This window comes from Rissa tridactyla, chromosome 1 (assembly GCF_028500815.1).
Source record: "Rissa tridactyla isolate bRisTri1 chromosome 1, bRisTri1.patW.cur.20221130, whole genome shotgun sequence".
NCBI lineage: Eukaryota > Metazoa > Chordata > Aves > Charadriiformes > Laridae > Rissa > Rissa tridactyla.
The window spans coordinates 100,950,111-100,964,247 of record NC_071466.1 but is presented as its reverse complement, the minus strand read 5'-3'; the positions used below and the strand labels follow the sequence as shown (position 1 = coordinate 100,964,247).

Genomic DNA, 14,137 nt, shown 5'->3' with positions numbered 1-14,137 from the left:
CCGCATCCTTTCACTTCTCGTTCTTCATTCCTCTCATGTTAGAACTTGAATGTCTGTCTCTTCAAACGCCGCCCGGCCCAAAGAGTTCTTTCATAAGAGTGTTTTTGCTTTCAGCAAATGTCGTATGAGCGCAGCTTTCTGCTTCAGTGGAACTGTCCTTCGGCCTTGTTTTGGTAACTTTACCAAAAGACGGTTCATATAGCCCAAAGGAATTTTCCACTTTTGATTCAGCTGTCTCACTGCAGTCCTGACCTGCACACCTATGGTTGCAAAGGCTGCCTTTTTTGGATTTTGTACCTGATGTAGGAAGTCCATGGTGCAAATTCTTAGTGGCTTCTGAGAAGATGTATTTTTTTTTCAGCCTAATGGGTGTTTTGTTTCTTGGACCTGGAGTTACACATTTACTCCTCGCCTTCTCACTGTTATTTAGCCGTTCATCTGGCTTTTTTTCTTCTTTTTCGTATTCTTCCTCTTGCTTGTTCTCTTTTATGCTGTCACTTAGAGGAGTTTGTTCAGTTTTCATCAGTTTTTTCAGCTCCTGTTTAAGCAAATCTGTCTCTTCTTCTTTCATAAATTCCAAACAAGCATATTCTTCCATCAGTAGTCTGCCTTCCCGTAAATACTCTACAATGAAATATTGTGTTTTTTAGGAATGTTCTTAAATTTCCTATGAACTTAAAGAGCTGTGAAGCATTAATGAGAGCAAGTTTTACTTCCTTATTTCATTGCTGAAGTTGCTATTATTGATGGTATTTCAGTCTTGAGGGTTATGATAATACTGTGTACTAATAAATACAACAGGATGGGGAAAGATTTAAACAAGATCATTGTGCCATTGAATCCAGGTAAATACTTTTACCTTTTTAATTATGTGTAATCTTATTATGTGAAGTAGCATGCAAATATAATCAGTAATGACTAAATATACGGCCAGAAAAGTCATGTATGATACAACAGAGAAACCACATGGGATCTAAACTCTAATTGTTAATTTTTTTGCTTTTAAATGGAACTTAAATATATGTAGGATTTTCTCTCCCTTAACTGACAATACAGGTGCTTGTTGCGTGGAGCAGAATACACTGCAACTCTCTAACCTGTAAATGAGTTGGCTCCATGTAGTAGAAAAAGGTATACGTATACTGAATGCCTACAGTAAATACATTCGTCTGCTCAGGGGTCAAACTATAATAGGTTCTGTGCTTTGGAGAGACTCAGAGTACCTCCAAAATGAGATAGAGTCCAAGCTTAAAGGAGAAGTATGAAGTTGCAATAATTAAAATAGCTAAATAAGACTTCAATAAATAAGCCTAGCATCGGCAGTGGCAGAAAGCCAGAAGAGAGTCTGGCAAACAGTGAGGAGGGAGATTCACAGGCAGATTCAGAAGACCTGTGTTTTCTGTCAATTTTAAAAGGGGATTTCAAAGGCAAACGGTGGCTGCAGTTATCTGGTGGGGACTGGAAAGGCTGTAGGCTGAAAAGGCAGGGTACAAAACACAGGCGTTAACGCATTCCAGACCACTAGCTCTGTTACTCATCTAGTAAGTGACCTCAGCAACCTGTTTCACCTCTGTGAATGCATAATGTCTCCTACCATTTGTGAAGTATTTGGCATCATGGTATTCAGATCTTGGTGCTGTCTACAAGACTCACTATAATGAAAATAACATGAATATTTTTAGAAAGAAAAACTCAGATAAAGGAATAGATCCATTGGTTTCTTCTGTTCTATAGAACCTCTTCAAAGTAAAGGTGTTTATCGATGAGTCCCTTGCATATGACCATTATATGAGAACACAGTCAATGGCTAAGATTTACATAAAATCTATTCACAGTGATCGCTGTAATGAGGAGATACCCCCAGCCCTTGAAGAAGTCCTTTTCCTTTCTCAGCAATAGATCCTGAGCCAGAAATCTATGTTGACATCAGCTATGATAAAGATTCACAACCAACATTTTGAGATCAGTATGTGATTAGCGTGGAATTAACAAACTATGACTGAAGTATGCTTTCACTGCTAAAGCACTGACTTTTTACCACCGTGAGCAGGAACTCCCTTTAGAAGCAGCGCAGTGCAAAGACGCCTTATACTGCGGAGCTGCTCCGCTGGCAGTGCAGCACCGATGGCAGCTGGATTTCAGTGACGCTTAATATATTATTTTGTTCAACTAGTTCCTGTCAGTCAGGTGCCAGCTAACAGCTGTCAGACCCATGTAAATTACCAGTACCGTCGGTTCAGTCAACTTTTAAATACACCAAATGAGTTTCTGAGAAAAATGTTAAAATATACCTCTACGTGTTCTATTAAAACTTTCTGGCTTTGGTATTTTCTTGGTTGATTGCTTTTCTGTTCTACATTGGGCATCTGTATTTGCTTCATTTGCTTTAGCTTTTTGATTTTCATCTTCTGAAGACTTTTTCTCCTATAATTGGCAATTAAAAGCAAAAATAAGGAGGGAATACTTGTTTAGTGACTTTTAAAAGTACACAGTGCAATGTTTATAAAAAGATTACTAATTTCTATTACTATTATTATGCATCACAACATTTGCCCTACATATTTTCTGTAATATAATTATATTCACACAAAATCCGCATCCTAGAAGGTTGATGGATCAGGCTATTCAGGCATATTACTGAAGGAACAATATACAGCTTAGCTGAGAGTTTAAACAAGGGACTGGATCCAGATCTTTCATACCTTTGTTAGCTGAACTGGACTTTTTTCTGTTTCCTGAGTTTGATACGGTGACAGCAGCAGTGATCTAAAACTCTGTTTATCTACTTGTACTGATCTGTTTTTACTAAGACCTATTGAAAAAGGACAATTGTTAGTAATACAGTAGTTTCTAGAATTACATTGTTGGTATAAACATAAGATATCTTTGATGGTTGATACATAGGCTGGTACATGGCCTAGGATTTAAATATTATTTTTTCTGCATGTCTTAATGCCCTTTAATAAAAAAAAATCTTTGTTCTGCTTGATCTATAAATGCTGAAACTGGTACACAAACATAGCTGCCTGGACCTTGGGGCATTTTCATCTGTACATCAGTACATCATAAATACACTTAGCTTTTAGATTTACAAAGTCCTGTTCAGATAGAACACGCAAAGTCAGACAAATGTGTCTACACCCTAGAGCCCACGTGGGCTTAATTTGTGTGGGAACATTCTAATGTAAATTTAAGAGGTCTGGTATGAGGCTTCAGCTTTCAGGTTGCTAAATTCGGATCTTGCAGAGTATAATAAACATACATGCTTTTATGCCTTCCTGGTTACTCACCTTTCTCAACGTTAAGCACTTATGTAAGGCTTTATAGAACCAAACTCTTCAGAGGAAATGTTTAACACTGTTTGAAACATCTATGGTCTTTGAAAAGAGATTGCAAGGGAGTGACTGACTGAGGCATTTAAAGAAATGGCTGAATAAGGATGGGATGGGGAAGGTGAGTATATTGTTCTTTTATTCTACCTTTAGAATAATTTTGACATGAGTGCAGTAGCTGAGAAAGTTGCTAGCACAGCAGCAGAAACGCGATCTTACCTACATCAACATTCGGCCTTACTCCCAGTTTCGATCACTGAAATCAGAGGAAGACCCTCCATAAAAATGGTGATTTTCAAAATGTTTGCCGTTTGGTGGTAAAAAGGATGTTGATAACCAATTTGAGGATTCCTCTTGAAGGAATGGCTCTGATGATGTGGAGGGAATTAGTTTTCCCTTTCGAAAGGCAACCAGCAAGTAGTTACTCCAGCAGCTTTTCCAACCGAAATCAGCGGAGCGTTCCTCAGATTCAGAACTAGGGGGAGCTGTACCTCTAGATGAGCTGATGGGACCTTCCCACAACTGAGCAAACTTTGCTCTGGTGGAGAGCTTATGAAATTAATGGCTTCATTCAATAAATCAGTTGTATTTATGTACCTAGAGCTTCCCGATAACTTAAGCAAGCATACCTTCAGCTATTTATCAGCATTGTTAAAAAATGCATCCCTGCGTTTCTTTTTTTCTTTCCTGATGGGTAAAAATTTTTGTAAATGCAGAATAGAAAATAACTACTTGAAGAAGTAGCTCTTTTTAAGTCTGTTATAGGAAAATTCAAGTCAGCAGTGAAAAGGAAAAAAAATTGTCAGTAATTCCAGTTCTATATTTCAAAATCATCTGTTTCTATTAACTGGCACAGAATGAAAACTTTATCAGCCAAAAATACCAAAAGATCAGACAACTTTGCTTGGAACCTTGTCATTACGAAATGTCAGGTAAACAGTGACTTAAGTACTGAAATTTAAGTAACAATATCATACAAGTCCATATGTGAGTAAAATTAAAAAAAAACAAAACACTGCTGGTTATGTGACGTAACTAAAACTGGAATTCAGAGCTTCAGAAAAAAACATGTCTGACTTGGAATGAGAAGTAGGAATTTGTGTTTCTTAATTTCACAACTTGAATCACCAACCTTCTCCCTGTAGTTCACTTGTAGTTAAGGCGGAGTAACGGATTTGCAAAGACAACGAAGAGGAAAGAAATAAGCTACTGAATGCAGTAAGTCTTTGTACTGATACCAGAATTTGAAGAATTCTGTGGGCATGTGCAATATTTCCAGCAGATATGTTTGCTACTATGTAAATTTTAAGTGCTTTTCGTACCCACATGAAGAAAGTTGCAATTCCTCCTTGAGTTTAGGAGCAGGAATATCTAACTAGTATTTTAAAGAGATGCTTAATTCAGGAAAGCCAATGTTCAGATCATTATCCAAAATTAAGGGTGCAAGTTTGTGCAGAAAGCTCTCCTTTAGGATATTGACAGAATATTTATGATCCTGAGTAGGAGGCAAAATATTACTTTCAATGTGGGGAAAGTATTTGAAATCTGTTTACCAGTTTTTGTATAAAACACATTTATTAGTAAATTCTAGATACTACATCTAAAGCATATGGCAATTAGAAATCTATAAGTGCTTCAAGAAAACTATCTTCTTCAACATTTTTGTCTTTGATGAATATAGTGAGCACATGGGCAACATAAGCTTTCTTAACTTGTATGATTTGTAATTGTTTTTAGCTGTTGCTCCTTCAGTTCAAGGGGTGGGATCCACTTGTCTGAACACAGGCGCCTCACGCTATTTGAGATGCCCTCGAGTATTCAAGGTATCCACATAAGTCTGGCCAATATTACACAGGACTGATGGGACACCCGTGTCCTTCTGGAACAACAACTACAGGGCCAAGCAGAATGTGCTAGGACATCTCAAATGGCACTGGATGTCTATAATTAGGCAGTTGAATCTCACACAAGGTAGCTGCTCTTGGAATGTCTGATAGACAAGATTGCATATAACAGACATTTCTCTCCAAGACCCATCTGAGCATCCATGTGAAAGAAATACTCTTTATTAAAGAGCTCCTTCTTCCTTGATAGAATTAACTTTCTATTGTTCTTTTCTATCATTCTAGAATTAACTTTCTATTGTTCTTTTCTATCATTCTACTATATTCTTCTAAATAACATCAATTCTGTGGATAGAATTAATTGAGAGGCTATACAATAACTGGGTTATTACAATCTCTGTAATATGTAAATTTAAATTTACTTACGCTAAAAACCAAAGGGCTACTTACTAAGGATAAACATTCTCTTCTCTCAGCTAAGCTGACCACATGATCATCAGACTGGCCTTTAAAGTTCCTAAACCTTGTATCTGAAAACCTTGCCTCTCCTTTCACCCCAATAAAATGCAAGTTGCAGGAGCTTCAATAATGCACACTGAAGCATCTCTCCTATTTGTAAGTTACAGGGTCTAAGGATTTTAAATACGAGAAAACGTTTTTTAAAGACCCAATTAAATTCATTATTTTTGCTCCTACAAAAGCACTCTGAAAGTCTGTACTAAAACTAGCAACTTGCTACAGGAGGGTTGTTCGTGAGGTGCTTTGAGTTGGTGAGCCATGTTGGGGGAATTCCAGGTGTGGCCACTTCTCCAGGCCAAGTCAAAGGGAACAGCCTGAATAAAAATTAGTCTTCAAAAGCTTTGTGGACTGATAGCTTCACCATGTTAAAAAGCAAATAGGCAAACAGCTCTTGATGCAAATAGACACCTAAAATAGCAGCACTACTTCAGTGTCACTGTTAGTATACTAAACCTATGTATGCTAAACACTATTCATGATGAAAGTTGGGTTAAATATTAAAAACAGGTCACGAGCACAAAACCAAGCATTTCTCTTTAAATTACATGTGACAGAATATTTTTAGCCCATGTATAGGTACTATATTGGCTTTTATTTTGGAATATATGCCCCAGTTATAAAACAATGTAAGTGTCACATAACTAAACAACAAAGGAAAATGAGTATACACGTACTTTTTTCATGAGGTACTGAATCACTTTTGTCTTTTAGGATTTTAGACATCCGATTGGCATAGATATTTTTTACATGAAGTTGCCGATCCTTTTCCTACGAAGAAATAAACACTATAAAACATCTAATATGCATTAGGATTTACTTTTTACCAACTTTATTTTCCCACGTTGGGAGAAAACTGTCAGGCATTTTGCTATGTGCCAGGCCATGTAGTGACTTTGTCATTTACATAAATAGGAATCTGTCATTTTCTTTCATGAGCCAAATCAAATTTCTCCCTTTTTAAGCTAAGAACACATCTGTACACCTACATGACCTTCTTCATAACACAATGTTCAGAAGATGAAGTCTTCTCTAATGATTTTTTCATCTGTTGTTATTTTGACTAAGTAATTTTTTGCTTTAGTTCCTTTTTTTAAAAAAGAACATATTTGTCCCCAAAATATTTGTCTAAAAACAAAGCTGGAATTTAAACAAATTATTGAAACATTTACATAAGCCTTTTTGTTAAACTCCAGTTTTGCAGATTGTAATATTTGCCTCATTTTGATTTGACAGTGTTTCTGTTTGTGACCTCATTCAAATTTAGTAGATGAATATATTGACCTATATTTATCAAAATGGTAACAAGTTGGGGTGGATTATTTGTTTAAATTGTCAGGCATTAATTTCTGTTTCAATTAGTTATTGAACTACTTTGAACTTCTGACAAATAGACACTACAATAATTTCATCATTTGGAATTTTGACATTTTTTGGTAGATACAGATTCAACACGGAAACAGAAATTCCATTACTAAATAATATAAAAGAGGCAAAAGAAACAGGTAACACTAAATGCTTGAATTTTCTTGTAGGAACAGAAACCTGTTTAAAATCTTGAATACCTTAATTTTTTTGTGAAGAGAGTTAATTTCCATTTTCAAGTTCTTTGTAATTATCCCAGCTTCCACAGCATTTTTGTTCTCATTTGCCAGCTGACGACTAAAGGTGCTATTGTTCAACTTCAGCTGCTTTTCTAGGCTCTTAAAAAAATTATATATTTTACATATGGATGTACTCAGTATTACTGTTGAAAAATTTCAGTTCATACCAGATTTAAAAAATAAGCATGCTAATATAATGAAAAGTAAGCTTCTAATAATTATATTCTATTATAAATGATGCATGAAATTATGATGAAGTATCTGAAAAATTACTTTAAAATGAGCAAAAACTTGTTTAAAACCCAATTTTACTAAACAAAAAAAGTATATTTGGCATTCAAACATAAAAAATAAGGCTGTGCATTACCTTTCTGATGGATTAATGAATACAATAATCTTTGAGAAATGTTAAGATGTTTCTATGCACACTGAGATCTATTAACTGCAGCAGCATAAGGAGGCTTAGTGTAAATGAAAACTAGGTAATTTATTGAGTACTTCACCGAATACTTTATCATCAGAACCCAGTGCCTTGCACTGATTTATAGTTAATAAAACTGTGAGGTGTACACCCAAACCTGCATGCTTTTTATAGCTTCTCACTAGGACTTCTGTAAACAGAAAGTTTTCAAAAAAGAGTTTGAATTCAGCTGTTTATATTTTCATTTTCTTTCCTGTAATAAATTCACTTCAGAGCTAGCTGTTCAGGTGGTGAAATGCCTCTACGATTACCTGGCTCTTTATTTAATTCTATGCATAATATACCCCATAGAAAATAGAAATTCATTCTTGGAGGACAATGAAAGTTTCACTCAAAAACTGTATTCCTGTCTTTTTGTGAAAGGTCCAATGAGAGAAAAGAAGCATGAGGTATTAAAAGAAGATGAATTACCTCCTCTTAAAGTCCCATGAGGCTTTTGCTGCAGTTGCATAATAAATCAACAGTAGAACCAACCCTAAAATCTAAGACACCTGACTACTGCTTAATTCAGCACCCACCCTACAGCTGACTAGTGATCGACAGTAATTAGCAAATAGGAGATGTAGGGATGTCCACACTGCCCACCAGCACCATGTAAAAATAACAGTGCTAGTTCCAGATAAACCAGCTTTGGTTCTTCAAGGAAGCAGATCAGCAGCAGCCTGGTGGCATCCATGTATGACTAATCCTGTGCTTTGCCAAGGTAAATTTGGGTCCGTGCTATTGTGGCGAGGGAGCCCAAGCAAGCCTGGGTACCCCAGGCCACTGGCAGGGAGCAGCGTAGACACTGCTGAAAATTGCTCTCCAGGATTAAGGCATACGCCTTAATTCCTAGAAGATGTCTATTGGCAAACTTAATCTACTCATACATTTATGCCAGATTTTAAAATAGTGGAAGGGGGTACTACTGCCATTTTTAGCACCTTACACTCAGGACAGCACCGATTGAAAAGAATGTTCAATGTTACAGGACTGTATCAGAATCATTAATCTAACAAGAAGCAGCTAAAAACTTTCCACTCTTCTTGCACAGAAAACTCTGCTATTAGTGTTCCACAAATACAGTAATATGCGCACATTACCTGTATTCTCTTATCGTTCACTTTTATTTTTTCTGTAAGGACTGATAATCTGTAATCAAGTTCCTCTCTCTCCACAAGAGCTTTGTCTTCTGAAAGCATAAGCAAGGTCTGCAAAGCATCTTTAGCTCTCAGCAGCTCTGCTTCAACTTTTCTGAGCTTCCTGGATGTATTTCTCTCGTCTTCCTGAGACATCCTCAGGAGTTGCCTTAACGTTCTCACCTCATTATAATGACTTGCTAAAAGATCTGGCAAGTTACTTTCTGAATTTTCATATCTACCTATTGCTTTCGAGTGTCGACCGTGAAGCTGTTTCAAAACGTGGTTTTCTAAGCTTAATGCTTCTAATTGGTGTTGTACATAAAATATTTCATTTTTCAGCTCTTTAATTTCGTGAAGCCTTGCTGATGATATTCGCTGAGCCACTGCATTTTTTTTCTGGGAAATCATACTACTCTGCAGGCTTAAAAATGAAGAATTCTGATGTGGTATCTTCTCAGCTGGCAATTCTTTTTCCTCCTGCATTCAGACAAAAGTAAGCTGGCATTGATTCATAGCAATGATTTGAGACAGCAAAATCACTGTATGTCTTTACTGCTCACATGAGGTTATATACTGCCCATCCGAGCTACTTAACTGTGGTATATTTGAAAAAATGCCCAAGATCTATACTAAGACCAAATGTTCAAGTATTTCACAGATAATTCCCTCCTTTCATTCTCTGAAGCCATTTTCATTCAAAACAGCCATTGCGCTCCCTTTCCATTAATAAGAATACCTACACAGGTGGTGTCTTCTGAGGCAAACAGCAATAATACTCTGGGAATAACTAGTAAAGTATGTTTATGTCAACACATGACTCCAGTATAAATGGAAATAGATTTTCTCTCTGTAAATCATGCAGTTCACTAATGTAGGCGTGACCTGGGGACTGATGAACCAAATTCAACCCATCTAGAAAGATTCCCCGGAGGGAGGACCTACACCTTGAATAGGGGTGTGATAGAAAAGAAAACAACATAGTAAGCTACAGGTCTGTAAGAACTCAAAACCCAAGGTGATCAAAATAGCACATCATTGCATCTCTCTGCAGCTGCAGAATTTTGAAGTCAGCTTTGAATTGAACTACATTTTTAAACCTTCCATGCTTATTAGTATAGAACAGTTATGCAGTTGTGTGCACCGTTTCTATACAGCAATTGGAAAAAAATATCTTTATGGGCTAACCTTCGGAGTGTATTACTGCTATTTGCCTTTCTTTATGGCCCGCACTCTGAGTGGATTGCTGCCATTTGCCTTTCCTGAAACATAATTTGAATTTGAAAATAGTCAAGTGTAGATCTGAGTGTGTTTCCCTTTTCAGGCATATATTCAATTTCACTATAGCTCTCAAGACATTTCAAGCAGTATTTTGCTAGAAGTTTATTATAATAAATTTATAGATCACATAACATTTTATGGATAAAATAGGCAAGGTCCTAACCTAAAAAACACCAGAGGAAAAGGCCAGATCTTTTCAAGTACTTCTGCTGAATCCAATGGGTGTTCTGCACACAAACTTTTTACAGGAGCAGGCCCCACCCAGAACACAGATGGGACACAACATCAAATCAGTGATAGGGCACTGCTTAGGGCACCACCATGCCATGGACTCGCTGCTTCCATGACCAAAGCCAGAACAGAGGAAAGCTACGGAAAGAGTTATCTAGGAAGTCAGAGAGGTGTGGGGCAGTGGCTTCAGCAGGGAAAGGGCTCTTCCCCGCAGCAGCAGCACCTATTGCTCTCTCTCTCCTTCCCTGTTGGCAGCAGCCGCCCTAGCTTTCCTGTTCTCCACAGCTTCAGACCAGCTCTGCTCCCCACCTTCCCATGGCAGGGCCTGGGCCTGACACCCGTGTGCCTGGCGTGCGAGGCAGTGAGTTCAGGGAAAGTATGAAGGGGGTCAGTTATACAATTCCGTCTGTCCTTTGCTCTTATTCCTGAAATAGCTGATCCACGCCACTCTTTTGGGATACAAACCGGATGGTCTGTGTTCTGGTGGCCCTGCTGATAGAGGAGAGAAAGTGGGGGCAAGCTGGTGGGACCTCACTCATACAGAGCTACACGGGGACAACAGACAATCAAATTCAACGTGATAGCAAAAGGAAAGGATAGAAAGAATCTTAAATTAGGAATCAAAAGGAGGAGAGACTGTGATTTGGGCAGGGCAGTTATTTTTTTTTTAACATATGTATTAAATGGATTAAGAAGGACTATCACGGAGGTTCATGTAAACAGAGAAGAAATTCTAGCAGTCAGCTGAGGTCAGCCATGTTCAAGACCTTTTGCGGTGAGCAAAATTAAGAGATTCTGTGAGAAAAACTCACCAGAGGTAAAAACCAAAGCAAATGGAAGGTACGCAAGCATCACACCTGCATGTTCTCTGTAATAGGATTCCACTGCAGGAAGCATACACAATGACCACAGATGTTGTCACACAAATATTTGCAAAATGAGAACAACCATTACATTACTATTTTATTTTGCCAGAATGGAATGAGAGGATGTAAAAAAAAATGGGACAGTATCTTCCTGTAAAAGCTGACAAAAATATTGTAAAATCTATAAAAGTCTATACAGGGTGAAAATGTAGGTTATTATTGTGTTCCTGGGAAATTGATCATTTCAAGTAGCCATAACCACTTAAAATATCCAACGCAGCTAGTACCCAATAATGATTCTTCTGCTAAATAGATTTTAAAAATGTGGTTATTCTTTCTGGCCTGCTAGTTTCATGCTAGTATGACTTCTTGACAGCAGCATATAACTTATACAATAGAAGAGACAATCAGTGGTTCCTCTCTCTTTTGGGGGTTGATTTGCACCTTGTAGATTTGGTAGATCTAGAAGAAATTTTGAAGCTCAGCAGGAAGAGAGTCATTGATTTTATGCTCATGTTTTGACGTGGCATGGTGGGATTTAAGAAAGTATGGATCTAGATATGAAAACATGCAGCCATGAAAAGATTCTTCACTGTTAACATCTATGTAAAGGGAATATATTTGTGCTATATGGTCATTCCATTGAAGCACAAGCTTAATTTTAGATGATATACCATGACTAAGCTGGACAAAACATGGCTTTTTTGTCAAAACTGATGCTTTTGTGCGGACATATAATTCTTGAGTAACTTTCCTCAGGAAAAGCTTTTTCAGACTCATCATGTGATGCACGGTCAAAACCAGAAATTGCAGTATATGTGAGAGAGCCATTTTCAAGTCCTCAGATTAAAACTGAGGAATAAGGATTGCAAAGGTGCTCCCACAACTTAGGTGATTATTCTGCCTTTGGATTGCTGAGTGTTGTGGGATAACACAATAGGGAATCTCTATCTTTCTTCCTTCCCCTTCCTAGTGTTTGAAACATGAGTAGAAGAACAGAGTACTTTATACTCCTGGAAGGATTATTTAAACACTGTGGATCTGCTAAAAATTATTTCTTGGGATATGGTTTAATCCATTTAATTTTTTAAATATAACATGAAGATTACTCAGACCACAGTTTTATAGATGCAGAATTCTACCCGGTAGTAGAGTAAATTGTATATTTGAGGGGGGGTTTAAAAGGGGCATAGCAATTATGTAAAAGAAATTTGATGCGGGTTAAAATGGTATTTTAGTTCAGATGGATTTTAACAAGTAGCCTTCACTAAAAAAAGGAGAAAATATTTTTAGAACATTCTAACTCCTTTGTTGACGTTTTTGCTTTGTGGTAGTATTTTATTTTAAATTAAATTAAATTTCTTAAAGGGGAGAGGGGAATCACATAACTCCCAAAGAAAATTTAAAAGTGTAATTTAGGATTGTCCAGAATGTTCTAGGTTGAATCAAAAACAGTTTCATTACTCTTCACTCCCTTACATGAACAACTCTTCCATGTGGAAGACTGAGGAATGCCCAGGGTCCTACTAAATTTGAGCCAGTGCAATAATCCCTAAGAGATGAGAACGCGTGTTTTAAGATGAGGATTATGCATACAGCAGCTTTGTACATAGATTTGTATTTCTGTTTAAATTTAATTTGGCACTGTCAACACTTTCTGGCCAAATTGTTTTTAAATCAAATTAGCTTAAATTAAACTTAAAGCTACTGCTTTAATTTGTTTTGACAAGAAGTGTGGGCTGAACCTCACCATCCAGCTTCAAGAGCAGGTGTTGAGAAGTAAACAAAAAGGAAAAGGAGAAGACAGAAAAAAAAAAAGGTGAAGGACAAGAAACAGAAAAATTAAATGAAAGATATTACTATAGAAATGAAGGAAAAAAGCAGTAGCTGAAGGGGGACTGAAATGGACAAACACTAGGAGAATGTATGTTGAAGGAAGAGATGCAGGAACAAAAATAATTAGGGCCAAATCTATCTGTCAAAGATGAAAATGTCATTTCAAATGTCCAGAAACTGCAAAACTGTCATGGGGAAGCATTAGTTGTCGTCTGTGTGCAAAAGCAGAGTAAATAAATGAAGGAGGAGTCCTGCAGAACACTGTCTGACTTCCCAAACCAGCATGGTGCAGCAGTCCCCCAGCCTCACAGCCGAGACCTGAGCCCCAGGGGACCCAAGCTGGGTGCCAGGGTTCACCTGCTCATGGAGAGAGGCCAAGGGCTCATCCAGGGCCCTCAGACCTGCCTCTGGGCTCCTCCAAAGGCCCCAGACAGCTCCCTGGAGCGGTCACCACAAGCCAGAGCTCCTCTATCACCCTCACAGGTGCAGGGTTCCCCGGGGTGCTGGTAGGGTCCAACCTCCACCCCGCTCTCCCCAGCCGCCTGAGAGGCCTCAAAGCCCTGCAGCCCCCTTTGATGCCCTGGCAGTTCCCCTCCAATGCCATGACAGTCATTACCCGCCCCGACAGCCACCTCAACACCCAGCACCATGCCCTGACAGCCAACTCGAGGCCCTGGCACTCAGCCCCACGCCCTGCCACCAGGCCTGACGCCTACCCAGAACGGGAGGGTGGCCTCTCACGACGGGGCACCCCTGCCCCGCCCAGGCAGGGGATCCCACCTTCCCCTCTGCCCTCTCAAGAAATCTCCTCCATCACCTCCGCCCTGCCCCGTTGGCCCCTCGCCCTCCCGGGCGTCTCCCCCGCCCTCGCCGCCATTACCGGCCTCCTCGGCCGACAGGCGCGTCCGCGTCACCGTTGCCATAGGGACGGGCGGCGGCCGCGGGGCACCCTGGGAGCTGTAGTCCAGCCAGCGCGGCGGCCTCCCCCCGCCGGCACCGCCTCCTGCCTCGCCCCCTTCCTATGGTTG

General features: G+C 38.8%; 1 protein-coding gene across 1 annotated transcript; it reads right to left on the bottom strand.

Moving 5' to 3' along the window:
• Nucleotides 1–61: 61 nt before the first annotated feature.
• LCA5L (lebercilin LCA5 like) lies at nt 62–9,306 on the bottom strand. Its single transcript, XM_054208666.1, has 6 exons — nt 8,860–9,306; nt 7,258–7,395; nt 6,370–6,463; nt 2,703–2,812; nt 2,292–2,424; nt 62–624 (listed from the first exon to the last, which is right to left on the bottom strand). The coding sequence occupies exons 1-6, from the start codon at nt 9,304–9,306 to the stop codon at nt 62–64; spliced, it is 1,485 nt and encodes a 494-aa protein (XP_054064641.1).
• Nucleotides 9,307–14,137: the final 4,831 nt, after the last annotated feature.

Coding starts and splice junctions, on each gene's coding strand:
- LCA5L (XM_054208666.1), bottom strand. CDS start 9,306: ATGATTTCCCAGAAAAAAAATGCAGTGGCTCAGCGAATATCATCAGCA. Junction 2,813..6,369: donor TTCAGTACCTCATGAAAAAA/GTACGTGTATAC, acceptor CTTTTTCAATAG/GTCTTAGTAAAAACAGATCA. Junction 625..2,291: donor TTTTAATAGAACACGTAGAG/GTATATTTTAAC, acceptor ATTTCATTGTAG/AGTATTTACGGGAAGGCAGA.